This window comes from Lithobates pipiens, unplaced genomic scaffold (assembly GCF_037356315.1).
Source record: "Lithobates pipiens isolate NorthernLeopardFrog02 unplaced genomic scaffold, aLitPip1_a1.2 Scaffold_13, whole genome shotgun sequence".
In the NCBI taxonomy this organism is placed as follows: Eukaryota; Metazoa; Chordata; class Amphibia; order Anura; family Ranidae; genus Lithobates; species Lithobates pipiens.
This window is the reverse complement of record NW_027507718.1, coordinates 171390315-171412420: the sequence shown is the minus strand read 5'-3', so window position 1 is coordinate 171412420 and position 22106 is coordinate 171390315. Positions and strand designations below refer to the sequence as shown.

General features: G+C 41.5%; 1 protein-coding gene across 5 annotated transcripts in view; it reads left to right on the top strand.

Annotated features, from left to right (window-relative positions):
- The window catches only part of ATP8B3 (ATPase phospholipid transporting 8B3), a 345697-nt gene that overhangs the window by 63813 nt on the left and 259778 nt on the right, over positions 1–22106 (top strand). For all 5 annotated transcript variants that reach the window (XM_077475865.1, XM_077475864.1, XM_077475862.1 and 2 more), the window contains 2 exons: positions 8644–8712; positions 11685–11776. In XM_077475865.1, coding sequence (XP_077331991.1) covers positions 8661–8712; positions 11685–11776 — 144 coding nt within the window. In that variant the 5' untranslated portion in view covers positions 8644–8660. The remainder of the gene's footprint in view (positions 1–8643; positions 8713–11684; positions 11777–22106) is intronic.

The window sequence follows — 22106 nt, the reverse complement described above, 5'->3', positions numbered from 1 at the left end:
GGACAAGGTGCTTTGGGGGGACCCCAAAGCATCCTCCCAATGTTGAGGGCATGTGGCCTGGTACAGTTCAGAGGGAGCGCTCTCTCATCCCCCTCTTTTCCTGCGGCCTGCCAGGTTGCGTGCTCGGATAAAGGGTCTAGTATGGATTTTTGGGGGGAACTTCATGCCATTTTTTTTTTAAATAGCGCGGAGTTCCCCTTAAAATCCATACCAGACCTGAAGAGTCTGGTATGGATATTTGGGGGGGTGAACCCCACATCATTTTTTTTTTAATTTGACATGGCCTGAAGGGCCTGGTAATTTAATTTGGGGGAACCCCACGTTTTTTGTTTTTTTATCATTGACTTTCAATGACTGTTATCTTTATTACGGGGAGCCGACAATTCATTATAGCCGCGAGTCCTTTCAAATGACTTTTTTTCCTGCAGAAATTATGCTTTGTGCAGGGACAGTTCTAAGCACGGGAAACATGCGCCCCTTTACAGGCATACTATACACACCCCCCAGGTACGAAATTTAAAGGAATATTACACTTTTAGTTCTGCAGCACTCAGAGCAAGAGCAAAGGCAGAAGCAGTGCGAGCAGAGGTTTCTTATGCTGAAAAACACGATGAAGCAGAAAGCAAAGTTGGAAGCTAATATGCATGTGTTTACAGAGTCAAAAGGCAGCAGTAGCAGCATCTGCAGAAGCTGCAGTATATGAAGCTGCAACTGTTTTAGAAAAGGATTTACTTCAAGAGTTTGCAGAGATAGCTACTCACGATCCAGTACAAAGGACTCATGAGTATGTTCAAAATCATGCTCTGGAACAAAATATAACAGAGTTTGTACTTATCTCCAGCACAACTCCACAGCTTCAATCCAATCCGAATGTGCCTGAATTTCACACCTATACTGACAATGGGGGTTATTTACGAAAGGCAAATCCACTTTGCACTATAAGTGCACTGCAAGTGCACTTGGAAGTGCAGTTGCTGTAAATCTGATGGGTAGATCTAAAATGAGGGAAAGCTCTGCTGATTTTATCATCCAATCATGTGCAAGCTAAAATGCAGTTTTTTTTTTCCTTGCATGTCCCCCTCGGATCTTTGCACTTGTAGTGCAAAGCGGATTTGCCTTTCATAAATAACACCCAATGTCCCAATACCAAGGGAGTGCATCCAAAAAGCAGAGATTATGCAAATATACAACATCCATTCCATAACATGGATTATCGTGTATCCTCTTTCAGAGATGGCACATTAGGAACTTCAGAGACCACTGATCTAGCAAAGCACCTTATTCGTCGAAAATTAGTAAGCACAGGGCTGCTAACATTTGATGATCATGCAGATAACTATTGGGCTCCATGCCCAATCTCTGGCTATAAGATTGAGATCTCTGGTTATGGTCTGGAATGTTGTCTTCCATAGACAACATTCCAGAGCATAACCAGAGATCTCAATCTTATAGCCAGAGAAGAACTAGATTTCCTGACAAAGTGGCTTGGGCCAGAGTCATCTCAACATGCCAAAAGAATCAGATCAGTGCATGTTAATAATCCAATTGCTGGAGTTAAAAGATATGGCAGAGATTAGAAGACTGTTATAACAGCCCTGAAGCCATTGAAAATCCTCTGTTAAAGAAACCAGAATCTCTAACAAAGACAATCTAAACTTAGGAAAACTTGGTGACATGTTGTTGGAAGTGGATGCAGCAAAGTCAGGAGGCTATTTGCCAGGACTGGCATTCCTGGACACCAGCTTGTGGGATTAAACCAATAACTGAAAAGCTCCTATATAATCTGCAGGAAATGTGTATTTCTCAAGGCTCCAAGTATAAAGAAGATCATTATGTCTCTTTTGCACCATTCAGTTTCTTCACTAGATTTATTGTCAACCAAGCAAATACTAGAAATGATCCAAGCTTCATATTCTCAACATGCAGAAACAAAGTTACAGCAAATACAGAGAAAACAGGAGCAAGGTACGGAGGTGTCAGCCACTATCTCGACTATCACAAATCAGCAGCCCTGAAAGGAAATCCATGGAACCGGACAGTCTATGTCCAATTCATAATCAACCACACCCACTGTCAAAGTGCCATGGGTTCAGAAACAAGCAAGCACATTGATGAACATAAAGCTTAGAAAATTATATCCCCGTCTCTTCTTCAGAGAGAATAAGTTCAGTGCTTGCAACCTTTCTTCATAAATAATATCCTCCAGACCCTTTATTAGCTTTGTTGCCCATGTGTATGGGTCTTTTGGATGTACAAGCCTTTGTGTGTTACTGGGGTTCAAAAGCATGCAAACTTTAATAAAATTCTTTGGAGTTTTTCCAAAAATCTATATATGGGATGATTATATTCTTAAGTTCATTATATATATTCTATGTTCTACTACTCCTTGCATTGAAGGGGTCCCATGTTTTTGCTTGACCTTGTGGCCCTATTCGGATAGCCCCAAACCTTCAAAGCACTCTTGAGATGCTTTTGTTCTCTATATTGATTGTACTTGTTGTTATCAGCTCAGCCCCAAGTTGATGAGTTTTATTAACTCCTAGTATGTGTTCCAGAAGGTGGTGAGAGTCATAATGCAGATACTGGTCAGTGTGGGAGTATATGTACATTTTCTGTGTACATCATAGTAGAACATGGAATTACACAATTGTAGTACTATCTAAAAGGCCTTAGGTTCACAGAGAACTACATTACACTTTGTGATATGTTTACTAAAATTTACTAACATGAGACTAACAAGGTGAGTAATGTTTAGGTAAACTTATTGTTCAGCTAAAATATCTGAAGGCCAGGTCAAAGCCTGTCACAAAAAATGTATAATTTAAATGCCTAAATTTGGCCCATCTCCTGGACCTCTCTTGTGACCAAAGAGGCTGCCATAATATTAAGGACCATACAAATACAATTTAACAGAAAAAGTCAAATTGCATAAAACTTCAGGTAACCATATCACTGGAGCTACTGGTTAGTATGTTTTCCTTTAAAGTAAAAGTTAAAGTAAAGTTTTATCTCATGTGCTTTGTTTAACCTGCCTATATTTGGGACTAGCTGGAAGGCAGAGGTGACCATTGTCCTGATGTATTGTATAGCACTAGTGGTCGTTATTGATAGCTCCACACTGCATGATTGCTGATAATTGCTGGCGCTCCTGCACTAATCTATGATTATAGCAGAGTTCTCCTGGTCCCTATATATCCCCTGTGATCACACACTGCATCCCCTCTATAATTCTGTGGACTTTTTCTGTGTTTTCCTCTGATGCTCCCTTGAGCTATATGGAATACTGGTGGTCTTCAAAAATCCCCTGAGGAAGCCATTGTTGGGATATGACATCAAGTATTGATCACCTACTATACAGTGGATATAAAAAGTCTACACACCCCTGTTAAAATGTCAGATTTCTGTGATGCAAAGCATACAGAGAAAATTAAACCAGAGAGGTTTAATAAGGGGCTTCACATGGGACACACACTGCAAAATATGTACAAAGTTTTATCGATACAAAAATCTGAAATATAAACGTATCATATGGCAAAATAGCCAGAACAATTAATCAGAACCTACACCAATAGAATGATTAAAACTTAATGACAACATTGTCATGATTAACCACTTCAGCCCCGGAAGGTTTTACCCCCTTCCTGACCAGAGCACGTTTTACAATTTTGCACTGCGTCACTTTAACTGGTAATTGTGATGTAATGCAATGCTGTACCCAAACTGAATTTCTGTCCTTTTTTTCCCCAAGATTTATGGCATTTTTATGGCATTTTTATTATTCTTTTTACTAGTTTATTACTAGTAATGGCGGTGATCTTCGATTTTTTGCAGTATTGCGACATTGTGACAGACAGATCGGACACTTTTAACACATTTTTGGGACCATTGACATTTATACAGCAACAACGACCGTATGGGGTTTAATACACGTGAGCTGGTTAAAAAACAGCCCGGGTTCATCAGCATGCTCACAGTCACTTCACGTACACACGGGGATCGTTGATAGTTCAATGCCTGAGATAAGGCATCCAGTAGTGCCAAATCACAAGAAATATTTTGTTCAAGGTTCCCTTGAATTTTTTGACACACAGCGGTGTCAAACATTGGAAGCGACAATATTAATCCGAGGAAACAGCCACAATTTATCTACATGCGTATGTAATGTAAAACAATTAGACAAAGATAAATAAATTCAGAAATTTTTGCACCTTTAAAGTGACCTATAAACTGTACAACTCAATTGAAAAACAAGCTGAAATCTTTTGGGGGGAAGTAAACATAAAAAATAATAATAATGTGGTTCCAAAAGTGTGCACACCCTCTTACAACTGGGGATTTAGCTGTGTTCAGAATTAGGCAATCACATTCAAACTCATGTTAAATAGGAGTCAGTACACGCCTGCCATAATTTAACGTGCCTCTGAATCACCCCCAAAAAAAGTTCAGCTGTTCTAGTATGTCTTTCCTGACATTTTCTTAGTCACATCCTACAGCAAAAGCCACGGTATGCAGAGAGCTTCCAAAGCATCAGAGGGATCTCATTGTTAAAAGATATCAGCCAGAAGAAGGGTACAAAAGAATTTCCAAGGCATTAGATCTACCATGGAACACAGGGAAGACAGCCATCATCAAGTGGATAAAATATGGCACAACAGTGACATTACCAAAAACTGGACATCCCTCCAAAATTGATAAAAAGACGAGAAGAAAACTGGAAGCTGCCGGGAGGCCTACAGCAACATTAAATGAGCTGCATGAATATCTGGCAAGTACTGGCTGTGTGGTACATGTGACAACAATCTCTCGTATTCATCATATGTCTGGGCTATGGGGTAGAGTGGTAAGACTTTTCTTATGAAGAAAAACATCCAAGCCTGGCTAAATTTTGCAGAAACACATCTGAAGTCTACCAAAAGCATGTGGGAAAATGTGTTATGGTCTGATAAAACAAAAGTTTAACTTTTTGGCTATAATTCCAAAAGATATATTTAGCACAAAAACAACACTACCCCCCTATCACCAAAAGAACACCCTACCCTCTGTGAAGCATGGTGGTGGCAGCATCATGCTTTGGGGCTGTTTTACTTCAGCTGGAACAGGGGTCTTAGTCATAGTAGAGAGAATTATGAACAGTTCCAAATACTAGTCAATATTGGCACAAAACCTTCAGGTCTCTGAAAGAAAGCTGAACATTGGAGAGGAACTTCAGGATCTTTCAGGATGACAACGACCCGATGCATACATCCAAATCAACAAAGGAATGGTTTTGCCAGAAGAAGATTAAAGTATTGGAATGGCCCAACTAGAGCCCAGACCTGAATCCCATTGAAAATCTGTGGGGTGATCTGAAGAGGGCTGTGCACAGGAGATGCCCTCACAATCTGACAGATTTGGAGTGCTTTTGCAAAAAAGAGCGGGCAAATATTGCCAAGTCAAGATGTGCCATGCTGATAGACTCATACCCAAAAAGTGCTGGAATAAAATCAAAAGATGCTTCAACAAATTATTAGTGTAAGGGTGTGCACACTTATGCAACCATATTATTTTAGTTTTTTCATTTTACTTCCCTCCACCTAAAAGATTTCAGTTTGTTGTTCAACTGAGTTGTACAGTTTAGTCTTTGCCTCATTTTTTACATCACAGAAACTTGAAATTTTAACGGGGGTGTGTGGACTTTTTATATCCACTGTATATGGATATCAGTGACCATTAAACATGATTTGTATCATCCTCTTCTAACTTTTACTGAACCCTATATTTTTTTTTGCTGTCCTATGTAATACATTTAAATGTTTTATACAACTTACAGTGCCTTGGAAAGGTATTCATACCCCTTGACAATTTCCACACATGTCACAAACAAAAATTTAAATTTATTTTATTGGGATTTTATGTGATAGACCAACACAAAGTGACACATAATTGTGAAGTGGAAGGAAAATGACAACTATTAGTTGTGCACTCCACAAATATGGCCTTTATGGCAAGAAGAAAGCCATTGATTGAAGAAAGGCATAAAAAGTCCTGTTTGTAGTTTGCAAGAAGCCATGTGAGGGACAAAGCAAACATGTGGAAGAAGGTGCTATGCTATGGTCAGATGAGACCAAATTTGAACTTTTTGGCCTAAAAGCAAAACGTTGTGTGTGGTAGGACAACAAACCTAAACATACAGCCAGAGCTACAATGAAATGATTTAGATCAAAGCATGCTTATTTGTTAGATCTACTCTGAGCTTGTACCCAGTCACCCCCCCCCCCACTTTTTTTTCTTCCCCCCCCCATTCTAGTACAGTCCTTTGTCTTCTCCCCTTCATTAATTAATTCCCTTAATTTTTTCCCTTTCTACTAGTAGTTATTATTATTATTATTATTATTATTATTCAGGATTTATATAGCGCCAGCAATTTACGCAGCGCTTTACAATATAAATATACAATTGCCTGTTCAAATATTTAAATAAACTGCATACTTTTTACAAAATACAATCCTGTGCTAAATGTGGCTTGTTTATTGTAAACAAGCAACCAGATCAGATTTTATATAAAATTTGCTTAAAGGGTTAGTTCATCTTTACCAAGGAAGTGCCTATGCAGGTAAGGGGTGTTTGTAGATAAAAATTAACTGTGAGCAAACTCAGTGAGTTTGTGAGCAGTAATGACTAGGCTTCACTTAGCAACATCCTGCCAACATCGTGGAAGTATTCCAGTCAGGCTTCATGAAGCACGTAAATGGCCTACACTTATAGCAAGGGCATTCAACTTTATTCAAAGTTGCACAGTTTGTTTTGATCTAGAGGGCCCCTGTCAGAAACCATGAAATCAGACCGAGACAAAAGTACAGTTAAATCACACGTGTTTAATAGCAAAAGTAAAAAGAACAAGCGTAGTAAAAACATAGCCAGAGTTCCGCAAGCGGAACAGATAGTCAGCCAAGCCAGAAGTCAGGGATCAATGTAGTGGAACAGCAAGCAGGATCTGGAGCCAGAAGGGACGTCAGCAAAGCCAGTCTTTAAACAGGAACGCAGGAGGTAGTTTCTTGTGATGTGACCAAGGTGAAGGCAGAGCTCCTCTGGACTAGACAGCTTAAGTAGGCAGGACTGACGATCAGGATCATCAACAGCTGAGTACCTGTGGAGAGATAGAAGCTGGCAATTAGCTGACAGCTGAGCGGCCAGCTCAGAGAAGCAAGGGCTGAGCCCAGCCCTGACACCCCCCTTATCTACATAGAAATATACGTACACAGTTTAAAATTGTAAAATCATTAATCATCATCATTAGTATCAATCTCAGTAAGTTCAGGTTTGTCTCACCGCAGTCCTGAGAATGAAAGATAACACACGGTCTCAGCGTCCACGGCGGGTCCGCGTGACACGTTTCGTCACTACGTCTTCATCTGCGCCCACAGATGAAGACGTAGTGACGAAACGCGTATGGGCGTGACCAAGCAGCTGTACGTAATCGCAGAGGAGAGGGTTTGAGTGATTGCCCGGGACCCGCCGTGGACGCTGAGGCTGTGTGTTATCTTTCATTCTCAGGACTGCGGTGAGACAAACCTGAACTTACTGCGATTGACACTAATGATGATGATTAATGATTTTACAATTTTAAACTGTGTACGTATATTTCTATTAGTGCATGAGAAGCTTATATAATAAAAAACGGTTTGCACTATGGAATATGTTTTTAATTTTTTCCTACATGTGAATCTTTGCTGAGTGGAGTACTATTAAACCAAAGATATAGTTTTAAGGAAATCAAGGAACCTCTAACTATTCATGCTGACAACCTTATGGGTATTGGTTTAATTGGAAGCATCGCTATAAGGAATCCGAGGAACCAATAATTTTTTGTGATGTGCCTGTAACCCTTTGAGCTCTGGTAAGTGCTTTACCATAAGGGGTGTCACTGATCGTGAAGCTGCTTTCCACTGGTGTCTCTGGCTTGGAGATGGACTTTCTTTTCCTCACCTCGTGAACACTGAACTGGATAGTTTATAATCACGTGTTTGGGCTTCAAAAAACTTTTTGATGGATTCCTTGAAAACTATGAACTGTCGTCCTTTTTTATATATTTTTTATATATATTGTTCTGAAATTTATCAAATATTTAGCGCTGTCAATATAGTATATTTTATACGATGAAGGGTTAAGGAACATTTTATACTATATATTTATATGAGTACTTGAAGTCTATTCATGCACAAAAAAATTATGAATCAATGACGTGGCTGTGTGGGTGGTAGCCTACATGAACACGTTGTTTTTGAACCCCCGTCTGCTGTAACAGAGAGGGGAGTAATGGCGGCGGGAGGTGGATACACAAGAGCATGTTACATGTTACACCCTTTGCACAGTCTTTTGCATTAGGGTGTGCAGCTCAAAAGTTCAAACACATATGTGTGTGTGCATATGTATTTATACTGACAGTGTCAGTAGGGCAGTGCCTTCAACTGTGGGTAGAGGATTGTGTATTTGAAGGTTTTCTACTTCATTTATATTTTCTATTGGTTGAAATAGATGGATTTGTGTCTTTTTTTTAAACTACCTATGCAAATGTAACTAACAAATCCCTCTTGCATCTGTACTATTTAATGTATTGACTGTCACTTTATACTTTGAACACCCACAAAAATGTTTTTGTTTTAGGTTCTTAGAAGGCGACAATGAGCCAGGGGACTCAAAGCATAGATACGCATGGATGTGATGGTGATCCAGGTAGGAAATATAATAACAAGAATTCAAATGCAAAAAATCTAAATAGGTCAATTGATTCTTGCATGAGGCACACATGAATATCTATAATAGACTATTTTTAGCACATTGTAAATTAAGGAAAGCAAAGTGATGGATGGTAGCTGGAAGCATATTGCTGCAATAGTTATTAGCAGTCCAAACAAAAAAACAGGATCATGCAGCAGATAAGCTAGAGACCTTTCACTTAACCACTTAAGGACCCAAAGGATTTGCTCCCTTAATGACTAGGCCACTTTTTGCAATACGGCACTGTGTCGCTTTAACTGACAATTGCGCGGTCATGCGGTCATAATCACACACATAGGTTGGACTTGATGGACTTGTGTCTTTTTTCAACCTCACCTACTATTTAACTATGCAACGTTGTACACAAACAAAATGTATGTCCTTTTCCCCCCACAAGTTGAGCTTTCTTTTGGTGATATTTAATCCCCTCTTGGGTTTTTATTTTTTTGTGCTATAAACAAAAAAAGAGCAGCAATTTTGAAAAAACAAACAAACATTATTTTTTACTTTTTGCTATAATAAATATGACAAAAAATGAATAATTTCTTCATCAGTTTAGGCCAATATGTATTCTTCTACATATTTTTGGTTAAAAAAAAAATCACAAGCGTATTTTTTTACTGGTAATGGCTGTAATCAACAATTTTTAGCGGGACAGATCGGACACTTTTGACACTTTTTTTTGGTACCATTGACATTTATACAGTGATCAGAGCTAAAAATAGCCACTGATTACTGTATAAATGTCACTGGCAGGGAGGGGGTTAACATTAGTGTTAACCCCTAGTGTTAACCCCTTCCCTGCCAATGACATTTATACAGTAATCTGTAGCTATTTTTAGCTCTGATAGCTGTATAAACTTTAATGGTTGCAAAAAAAGTCTCTGATCAAGGGGTTAAGTGTTCCCCAGGGAGTTGTTTCTAACTGTAGGGGCACTGCACTGACTAGAGGAGGAGAGAGATCGCTGTTCCTAATAACTAGGAACAGCAGATATCTCTCAACTCCCCTGTCAGAACGGGAACCTGTCTGTTTACATTAATAGATCCCTGTCCTGTCTCTCTGAGGAGCGATTGCGGGTTGCCGGAGTACATCGCGGCCTCCAGGCTCGAGCATCAACTTCGATGTCATGCCATGTGCATGCGCCCCCTAGAGTGCTTAAAGCAGCTGTCGTATACCTATGGCGATTCACACAGTCGTGCAAACCTGCCGAAGCATAATGACGGTGGCTGGTCGGCAAGTGTTTAAAGGCACACTGTCATGAGAGAAGATAACCATTCTTCTAGCTGCTAGCTGCCTGTCTGTCACGCTGATTCATTGGCTTTAATGCTTTTTTTGCAATGTCCATGTCCTTCATTTGAAGCCCTTATGAAACAATGCAGGAGCATACTGTAAATAGCACATAGTAACATAGTGTTGTCATCCTGTAACAGGAAGTGACTTAACTCAGACCTTCACGGCAGGAACACCAGATTTAGATTTATTGAAAGATGCATATTTAAAAATATTTAAAAAAGTATTTTTGACATTGCATTAACATCTCAAAGCTTATATGAAATTATAGTAATTGGGTTTAAAGTAGAGCTAAACCTTAAAGGAGAAGTCCAGCCTGAGCTCGTTTGGCTAGGCTTCTCCTATGGATCACACGCACAGGAGTGCAGTCCGTGTTGCACTCCTGTGAACCATTTTTCAGCAGAGAGCAGTCTGAAGTCTGCTCTCTGCTGACATCACAGGAATCAGTCCAGGCACCACGTCATCATGACAATAAAGTCTGGATCTGCCAGGTGCCTGGACTGATACCCCTCTCAGGCTCTCAGCGAGCCGCCCCTCCACAGCTCAGCGCTTCCATGAAGTTCCAGAAAGGTGAGCTACTGATTGACAGTCTACAGCTCTCTGCTCAGGGAGCTGAGAGAACCGATCCATCGGCAATGTTCGATTGCTCGGTTCTCAGTGCAGAGACGTCAGGGGACAGATACAGCATCGGACCAAAGTATGAAACTGGAAAAAAAAATAACAAAATCATACTTCTCTTTTAAATAAATGGAGCTACAATAAAATATTTTTTCTCCCTTTTCATCCTTTATTAGCACTGCTTCTTTCCTTTAGTCTACTTCAGCCACTTCTTGCCTACATACACTCTCTCCAGTGCCAGTTGCACATCATTGCTATTATAAGAAAATGCTTGTGCAGACTCTGTTTGCAGGACGTCTATGATTCCTATAAATTCCTAGCAGTTATGATAGCCAGCAATTGTTTCTTGCCATTTTCTTGCTTCAACAGTGAGAATTATACATTTGTATAGAACACGGGATGCCTGCTCATTTTGTCAGATATTGTGGTACACTATAATAGAAACCTATACTATTAACAGTCTCAAATTTAAAATTGATTTAACGTGGTACATTTTTAACACAAAAGCCTATCTTTACATTATGTTAGAGTTTTGAGATTTATGCCGTGTACACAAGACCGGACTTTCTGGCAGACTAGGTCCGATGAAATCCATCCGTCAGACAATCTGATCGTATGTGGGCTAATCCGATCGTTTTTTGTTAAAAAAATTTGACAGACCTAGAAATAGAACATGTTTCACATCTGTCCAACAGACTCAATTCCTATCGGGAAAACCGTTCGTCTGTATGCTGGTCCGACGGACCAAATACAACGCAAGGGAAGCTATTGGCTACTGGCTATTGAACTTCCTTTTTTAGTCCCGTCTTACGTCATCAAGTTCAAAATGAATGGGCTTTCGAACGGACTCAGTCCGTTCGTGTGTGGCCAAGTCCGTTTGTTCGAAAAGTCCATTGGAACTCCACCGAAAGTCCGTCGGGAAGACTGTCGGACCTAGTCTGCCGGAAAGTTCGGTCGTGTGTACGTGGCATTAGGTTTATTTATCTTACATGTTTGTTGTTTTTTTGTTTATTGTCAGGCTACACCTGGGAAGTCAAAGCAAATGACAGAGTATTCAATCGCTTATTTACAAGAAAGAGCTTCCTATGTTTTACCAAGAGGAAATACTCTGTAAGTTTTAAAAAAATTTTATACTATGTTCTACATTTTGCAATAGATAATGAAGTTACTATTATATCTGACATGGAGCAGAATATACAGAATAATACATTGTAGCAATACATAACAGAATAGAAACAATGTAATATACAGTCTTGTATCTGAACCTTTTTTATCACATAATCATTTTATATCTGTTCCAGGAAGAGAGGTAGAGCTGACCAATCAATCTCCAGTAGTCTGATTACACACAGAAAACCTATATTAATATACAATGATAAAAACAATTTTTAAACAAGAGAAAAGTTTTAAGTCAGTAGGTTTATGGTTACCATACAAATAGAAACTAAATGTTGTGGTTAAGAAGTACAGACCTATTGTGAACCCCAAGTAGAATTTCAAACTAACTTTTCACCATCTGCAATTTGCAAATAACTACCCTGTTTCCCCTAAAATAAGACCTAGTGTGATTGTCGGTGATAGCTGCAATAAAAGCCCTACCCCCCAAATAAGCCCTAGTTAAAGTCCTTGTAGGTCTTCTTTTCAGGGTAGGGCTTATTTTTGAGGAAACAGGGTAGGGCTTATTTGGGTGGTAGGGCTTATATTGCAGCCAACACCGACAATCAGGCTAGGTCTTATTTTAGGGGAAACAGGGTACACAGCAAGTACCAAATAGCACATGGCTCTTGGGCTGAAGGTTGGGCACTAGGGCTTTAGACAGATGTCAGACTGCTGACATTTTCACACACCTGCTGTATCATAGGAGGGAGGAGTAATAGGACAATTTTCATTAAGCAGCAGTGATACCTATCTGCGCATATTACACTCAGAGTTGCTGCTGAAGTGTTACATTTCATCACACTGCTGACATGAATGCAGAACTTGCATGTCAGCAGTAGCAGTCACAGTTCAACAGTGGGTGTAATTTAAATTAAGAAAAGGCAGAGCTGCGTTCTTACTTGCTGCACCTACTATAATCAGTGAAACTGAAGAGAGTTCCTGTGTGAATAAAGCTTGCAAACAGTGTATGCAGGCTTCATTCATAAATAGATCATAATATTGATCTTAAATGGTTATAATGGTTATAATTTCTACTGCCAAGTGAGCCTTTCAATAATAGTGTGGAGCAATGAGAATGCATGGTTCAGCAATAAACTCCAATACTAGCTAGACATGTCAGAGCTTTGTCTGATCAGATGGGTTGGTGAAGCAGAAAATACTAAAAGCTGCTGCAGGTATATGCAGGCTTCTACTTCAGTATTCTAAAAGCAACAGTTTTTGCTAAGGTAGCCATACATGGCTCGAAATCTGGCCAATTCCTGTTGAAATTCGAGTTATAAGTGGCACTGTCAGCACCACCTGGCTTGACAAAAGTTGATTCTGAGCCCACGTGTAATATTATTGGCTAAACAGTGACTTTATTTTATTAGACACAGTCACTGTTCAGGTATTCAAGCAGTCTTGGGTGTTGTGGCTGCTTAACCACTTCAATACCAGGCACTTAAACACCTTCCTGCCCAGACCAATTTTGAGCTTTCAGCGCTGTCGCACTTTGAATGACAATTGCGCGGTCATGCTACACTGTACCCAAATGAAATTTTTATCATTTTTTTCCCACAAATAGAGCTTTCTTTTGGTGGTATTTGATCACCTCTACGGTTTTTATTTTTTGCGCTACAAATAAAAAAATACCGAAAATTTTGAAAAAAAATATGTTTTTTTTTGTTTCAGTTTCAAAACTTTGTAAATAAGTACGTTTTCTCCTTCACTGATGGGCACTGATGGGGCTACACTGATGGGCACTGATGGGCACCAATGTGGCACCAATGAAGTGGCACTGATAGGCGGCACTGATGGGCGACACAGATGGGCGACACGGATGGGCAACACGGACGGACACTGATAGGTGGCACAAATTGGCACTGATAGCTGGCACGGATGGGCGGCACGGATGGGCACGGATAGGCGGCACAGGTGGGCATGGATAGGCGGCACAGGTGGGCGTGGATAGGCGGCACAGGTGGGCGTGGATAGGCAGCACAGGTGGGCACTCATAGGCGGCACAGGTGGGCACTCATAGGCGGCACAGGTGGGCACTCATAGGCGGCATCGGTGTTATACTATAGTAATGGATGCCAATCAGTGCCAAACAATAATGCATGCCAATCAGTGATGCCCATTGTGGGCACTAATTGGCATCCATTATGGGCACTGATTGGCACCCATTGTGCTGACTGGCATCCCTGGTGGTCTAGGGAGGATTATGACCTTTATTACCTTTTCCCTGGTGGTCTGGTGGCGTCCCTGGTGGTCCAGTGTGGGCATCCTGGCGGGGCTGTGCTGATAATCGATCAGCACAGACCCCCCCCTGTCAGAGGAGCAGCCGATCGGCTCTCCTCTACTCGCGTCTGACAGACGCGAGTGAGGGAAAGCCGATCACCGGCTCTTCCCATTTACACTGTGATCAGCCGTGATTGGACACGGCTGATCACATGGTAAAGAGTCTCCGTCGGAGACTCTTTACCGAGATCGTAGTTGCCGGGTGTCAGACTGACACCCCGCAACAACGATCGCCGCGTTGCGCGCCCCCGGGGGCGCGCAGCGGCTCATAATCCTGATCACGTCATATGACGTCCGGTCAGGATTATGAAACCACTTTGCGGCCGTCAATTGCCTATAGGGCGGGCGGCAAGTGGTTAAATACAATAGCTTAAAAAGGAGATTCCTCCATCCATGCTGCTTAGTGTGGATGGAGGAATCCATTGATTTCTCATACTCAGTCTGTGGGGTTGCGTAAGTGTCAGGACTAAGATATAGAGTAAGGCCCCTTTCACACATGCGGAACGTATGTCCGTATTTCATCCATCCGTTTGCGGATGAAATACGGACATACATGCATTCATATGGTATAGCGGGTGTCTGCGGATGAACATCCCCAGACACCCGATATCATCCGTCTCTGCTATGGAGGAAAATCTGCAGATGGAGGAATCTGCAGACGGAGGAAAATCCTATTTTTCTATCTGTCTGTAGAGCAGATCGGATGAACAGACGGTCCGTGTTCATCTGATCCCCCATAGAGGAGAGTGGAGAGCTGACAGGGTGGTCCCTGCACAGTGTACAGGGACCACCCTGTCATCCGTGGGGATAAACGGAGCGATCCCCGCTGAGCAAGCGGATCATCAGGGGGCGGATAATTATGGATATGTCCCGTGTAAAAAGGGGCCTTATAGGGAACAGCACTCTATAACACTCTATCTGTTGCATTCCATTAAACAGACCAACATGATCCAAGTATTCAGACTAGAGGAATATAGGACTGAAATCCAGGCCATCATTAGCATACCCAAGCTGATATATGACATTGTTGACTTCTGGAATTTCAAGTCCACTTGGTCGAAGGCCTTTTCCACATCTGTCAAAAGGAGCATGAGCAATAATTGCTCTGGTGGTATTATCCCAGGCCTCTTATATGGGACCAAAACTCACCAGGTCAATGTGAATTATATTGGCATTGTGAAGGGGGGAGTCATTTAGCCAAAATTTTAAAATGTAAGGTCTATGTTTAGTAGGGGCAATTGGACTGTGTCGGCCACATTGCTTGAGATCCTTGTCCTGTTTAGGTAGCACTATTATTTGTGAATTGGTGGTGCAATATTTTATAGCACTGCAGGGGAATACCATCAAGTCCTAGAGCCTTACCTGTCTGGGAGGAAGAGATGTCAATATCTAGTTCTTCCACGGATATAGGTTCCTCCTGTATCTTCCTCTCCTCCAGGGATGATTTTTGCAAAATAAACCGCCTGCAGTTAATGGGATACACACTATTGCACATAGCTGATACATTTGATGCTGTACCCCCCCCCCCCCCCCCCAATCCAAACATACTGTATATAGGAAACTCCAGCTTTAAAAAATGCCTTTATTTCATTTGTACATAGATTTCCTAAGCTTGGTATCAGAAATGTTATTTTAGTGTCATCATATAAATGAGACAAATCACAGAATATATTTTATAGTTTATATATTTGTGGTAGCAATAATTTGCTCTATAATATTAGGCTATAGTTCGACTAAACACCAGCAGTTCTGGATGTCTGTTTTTCCATTGTGGCATAAATGAATGCTTTATATGTAGTTGCACTGTCCTAAAAAGAGTAATAATCCACTTATTTTGGGATATGTAATGCATGAGGCATGTAAATGTCTTCTGTTTTAAGAAGGCAGAACTGTGCTATGCACTGATTCAGTTGAGGTGCTTTTTAATTCCTTTAGTCCCTTCTCACCATAAACATAATGGTTATTGTTGAGGTTGGGTCCCAAGCTCTACTACAGGTAATGGGCAAAAAGCCTGAAACAGCTGCATGCAGTTTGAAATTAACGGCTCTATTTTACCCAGTTGGGGGACCTAGGTTCTACTGCTTTCCTGATTGGAATGCATTTTGTCTGGCCTGTGGCTGGGAGGTGCAAAGGGCTCCTAGTGATGTCTCTCCTGGGGGTGGTACCCCAGAGGTCCAGAAAAAACACTTTTGGGTTGCACACAATGGGTGTTTCACAGGCACAAGGACTTGTCACTTTATACTTTACTTGCACTTTACCTTTGGATGTCACCTTCTGGCTAGCCAGGGCTATTTTTATATTGGCCAGAAGGCCCACTGTGTATTACACATAGCAATTTTTGTTAATGTTTATCACTATTTATTCACTGGTACTTCCACTTCATACATGTGATGTTGTTTTTTTTTAATGTTTTTATGCACAGAAGTGGAGGGTGCAGATCATGGGTTTGAGGCTCTGTGGCTTTCGTTTTTTTTGCCTCTCCCCATCCAGAGAGGTCTCTCTTTGAGAGAGCCGCTCCCCAAGTACTTGGTGGACTGGTTTTGGTTGGTCCCTAAAAAGTGGGGTTCATCTGGCTTCAACCTAGGTAGACCATGGTGTACCATAAAAATTGCAAAAAAAAAAAAAATGTTTTATGCAAACACCCAAAGGTTATCTCCTCAAAAATGTATGTGTATTAAATAAAAAAGATCACAGCATGAAACAGAGGTTTCTATACCCTACAAAATCACCCCCCCCCCCCCAGAAAACCCCCACGCATCTGACCCACATACCTTCACCCTCCCACTAAGAATATGAATCCTCAACACTGACTCCCCTACAGGAGCCCAGAGCAGCCCTCCTGGAGAGCTAGGACAATGTGACCACAACCCCCCTGAAAGATGGATTCCCTATAACAACAGCACCTGAATGCTGATTGGACCACGGTTCGTGAATAGTGGTAATGGTAACACAGGGTCCTGAATGTGGTGACACTGCACCTTAAAGTCACAATGGGCAATTGGAGTGGAACCAAAAACAGGAATCCTTAGACTAGTATCCAGAACACTGCTGAATAGCTGGGTTAGTAATAGTGAGCTGATGATGAATGGATGACAGTTAATAAATATGGGATAGAATGAATGTCAGATGAGGCTCCCTATAACAAATGCAGAAGTTCCATAAAGCTGCTGTTCTACTGCTGCATGTCGGTCAGTAATCTACTCCATGAGCTGTGTGTGCTGCTGATTGCTCCACACCTGAAATGGTCCCAGGGATACAGCAAGGATAATGTGAAATCTGACGGACGGGATCTATGTGAGTCAGTATAAAAAAATGACAGAGAAGTCTCTCCTGCTGCATGTGATCAGGCCAATGCTGTCACTGGGCCCCAACTGATTGGGTACTCACGCGATAAAGCAAATGTGATCAGTGTGCAGGCTGTCATATACTCACTATCCTGAATTCCTCTATGTGTGCTGTGTGATGAACAGACATGTCCTGCTGAAATCTCAGATGTGCAAACAGGGAGGTAGCTGTGAATCTCACAGCACACCAGGGGTGGATCCAGAGTCCCGTCTCAGGAGGGTCACTGCCAGAAAATATGTTTTTTTGCAGGCAGTTTATCAGGGAAATGGCTAGTGTTGGCGCTTCAATCATTCCAGCACCATGGTTAATATGGTATCAGGATGATTGAAATGCATTATTTCTATTATTACATTGTTATATAAAATGAAGTGGTTTAACTCACCATAATGCAGAATCAGTGAGAGCCCTGATTGTGTCACTTGCCACGCCACCTGCCACACATAGCGGACTGTCACTTGCCAAGTCACCTGCCACACGTTGGGGATTGTCACTTGCTACGTCTCCTGTCACCAGATGCCTAGAAGGAAGATTGCTGATGCTCTGCCTCTGCCACCCAGTGCCACTGCTACTACTCACTACTGCAGTCTGAGACTGCAGCCACAACTGTTCCCCTAGGCTCCTCTCCAGGGAGCTCCTGTCACCGTCACGTTGGCTCTGAGTCTGAGACTCTGAGTCTGATGTGACTGACTCAATGATGTCACTCGTTGTTAGACGCCAGATGGCCCAGGCACTGGCAATGAGTGCAGGGTTGCCAAGCCAATGGTAGCCACCTCCAGGCTCCTCCTGGTCCAAGCACCATGTAATTACACACAAGAGTCTCTCTCTATTTTTTTTATTCTTAATAAAGTACTTATCCCAACAGTGTCTGTGTCTTTTTTTAACAATTTTTTACGCTTTCTTTGTGAAATGGTAGGGGTACAATGTACCTGTTACCAATTCAAACGGGGGGTGAGATCTGGGGGTCCCCTTGTTAAAGGGGGCTTCCAGATTCTGATAAGCCCACCACCCGCAGACCCCCACAACCACCGGCCAGGGTTGTGGGGATGAGGCCCTTGTCCCCATCAACATGGGGACATGGTGCTTTGAGGGGTCCAAGACCCCCAAAGCATCCTCCCAATGTTGAGGGCATGTGGCCTGGTTCAGGAGGGGGGGCGCTCTCTCATCCCCCCCACTTTTCCTGCGGCCTGCCAGGTTGGTATGGATTTTTGGGGGAACTCCATGCCTTTTAAAAAAAAAAAATTGGCGTGGAGTTCCCCTTAAAATCCATACCAGACCTGAAGCGTCTGGTATGGATATTTGGGGGGAACCCCATGTAATTTTTTTTTTATTTGACACGGGGTTCCTCTTAATATCCATACTAGACCTGAAGGGCCTGGTATCTGAATTTGGGGGGAACCCCACGCTTTTTTTTTTTTTATCAATGACTTTCAATGACTGTTCTCTGTATTATGGGAAGGCTACAATTCATTATAGCCGCGAGTGCTTTTAAATGACTTTTTTCCTGTAGAAATGAGACTTTGTGCAGGGACAGTTCTAAGCATGGGAAACATGCGCCCCTTCACAGGCATACTATAGACACCCCCCAGGTACGAAATTTAAAGGAATATTACACTTTTATTGTTTCACTTTAAGCATTATTAAAATCACTGCTCCCGAAAAAAATGTTTTTAAAACTTTTTTTGCATTGATCCATGTCCCCTGGGGCAGAACAAACACTTTTTATGACAATAACTTGCATATAAGCCTTTAAAATGAGCACTTTAGATTTCTCCCATAGACTTTTACAAGGGTGTTCCGCGGCTTTTTGAATTTGCTGCGAACACCCCAAATTGTTCGCTGTTCGGCGAACGGGCGGACAGGCAATGTTTGAGTTGAACATGAGTTTGACTGGAACTCGAAGCTCATCCCTACTAAGAAACAATCATGATAATACAAGTGCAGGAGAATATCCTACACTATAAGGAGACAGCAGGTTCTAACCTTTATCATGGCTGCTGGCCCATGAAGGATTTGATTCAAGGATAGCAGTCCATTTAATGGTGTTTGGAGATACAAGGCTTTTTATAGCTCCTTTGTGGTGGTGATGGTATTCAGGCTTTGAGGCTTCCCTACAATTCTGAGGGGTCACAGAGCACCACATCTATCTCAAGGACTTTTTTGGACTCTGTCACATATGAATTGATGTTTGTGTGTGGGATTTGATTGTTCTTTAATTGCACTAAATACTCCTAGTTATCTTTTTAGCACTGTTAATGCTGGGATGATTATTTCACATTATATATATATATATATATATAAATAATGTGGAGGTATGTATCTGGTTATATTATCGCTCAGAAAGCACAGCACCAAACAACTATAGCTTATATTCCTCCTATATTATACTTAATTTTATGCACCCATGTCCTATATACAGAGTCATGTCCTATATACAAAGTTATTCCCCCCCTACTCAATGATTTGTTTAGGAGGGGCCTATTAATTTACTGTTTATGTTGCTATAGGAAACAGCACAAGGACAAATCATTATTTAAGCCTTTTGACGGCACTGAATTCAAGAGAAATATCCATTTCGCTTCTGTTTGTAGCAGTATTTTATCTCTATCCCCTCGTCTATCAGATAATTCAAGTTTATAGATGGCTGCACATTCCATGGTGTACCTTGCCTCTGTCAGGAGCCTTGCACCCTGGAGATTTAGGGTTAGAGGATGTTTCTTTTCAAAGGATACGCCATACTGTACCCTCTGTGCACTTTTTTGTGTGCTGTGATTTCAACGTTCACTTATTTTGTACACAGGGGTTTGACAAAACACAGCACTGCAAAGCTTCAAAAAAGGCTCTATATTATTAGGGTATAATTGGACTATTCATTTGCAGTTCTTAATGTGCATTTGGCAGTTGGGTTGTAAATGAACGAGTTGAATGACTCTGCCCACAAATTTTGAAATGAGGACTAATGCTCTTATTTATAGGATATGTGATAGAATAAGTGAATACCTGTTCTAAAAAGGCTTTACTGTGCAATACATTGATTTGGTTGGAGGACTTTTTGTATCTTTTAGTACCTTCTCACCATAACCTTAAAAGATTTGTTGACCCATTTATATAACACTATGCCAGCCCCTCTATTAGTGGTTGGCATTGCACACAATGTAAGTAGTTTTAAAAAATGAGCGTTCCAAATACCAAATTTGAGTTGTCTTCAGGCCGATCACATGATTTTCACCCTTTTTACAGCTCTGATGGATGACTTCTATGGGAGGAGCCATGATCTCCCTCTGACGGCAGCCAGGGAGATCACGTGGCCGCACGTCTCCTCCGCAGAAGCTTTGTCTAGTAGCTGTAAAGCGGCCTTGAGTTATGTGACTGGCCTGAAGACAGCTCAAATTCAGTAGTTAGAATGCAAATTTTTTTAAAATACTTACATTGTGTGCTATGTAAACATGTGCATTCGTTTTCGTCCGAATGCATTTTCGTCCGAATTTCAGCTATTTTCGTTTTCGTTTTGACAAACGATAACGAAAGCACAGAATCCGAAAAACTAAAGATCCGACATAAATAAATGCTTTATTTTCATTTTCATTGTTACAACAGTTCAATATAGAATAGGAGATTCGACATGACTCTGACAATAACAATCTGTCTATAGAACCTGTGGTCGAATGTGCCTAACCTTACCTCTATTAGTCCAAGATTATATAGAGAAAATATTCGACAGAGAAAAAAGATTTGGCAGAGAGAAAAGATTCTGCAAGTTACTGTCCTAAAAAGTGTTTGGGGACCCAGGTCCTGCCCCAGGGGACATGTATCAATGCAAAAAAAAGTTTTAAAAACGGCCGTTTTTTCGGGAGCAGTGATTTTAATAATGATTAAAGTGAAACAATAAAAGTGTAATATTCCTTTAAATTTCGTAGGGGGGGGGGGGTGTCTATAGTATGCCTGTGAAGGGGCTCATGTTTCTGGTGCTTAGAACTGTCCCTGCACAAAGTGTCATTTATGCAGGAAAAAAAGTCCTTTAAAATCACTCGCAGCTATTATGAATTGTCGGCTTCATAATACAGAGAACACTCATTGAAAGTCATTGATAAAAAAATAAATAAATAATAAAAAAAAAAAGCGTGGGGGTCCCCCAAATTTAATTACCAGGCCCTTCAGGTCTGGTATGGATATTAAGGGGAACCCTGCCTCAAATTTAAGAAAAAATTTGACGTGGGGTTCCCCCTAAATATCCATAACCAGACCCTTCAGGTCTGGTATGGATATTAAGGGGAACCCCGAGTCAAATTTAAAAAAAAATTGACGTGGGGGTCCCCCTAAAAATCCATACCAGACCCTTTATCCAAGCACGCAACCTGGCAGGCCGCAGGAAAAGAGGGGGGGACGAGAGAGCGGCCCCCCCTCCCTCCTGAACCGTACCAGGCCACATACCCTCAACATTGGGAGGCTGCTTTTGGGGTCTGTGACCCCTCAAAGCACCTTGTCCCCATGTTGATGAGGACAAGGGCCTCATCCCCACAACCGTGGCCGGTGGTTGTGGAGGTCTGCGGGTGGGGGGCTTATCAGAATCTGGAAGCCCCCTTTAACAAGGGAACCCCCAGATCCCGGCCCCCCCCCTGTTTGAAATGGTAAGGGGGTACAAATGTACCCCTACCATTTC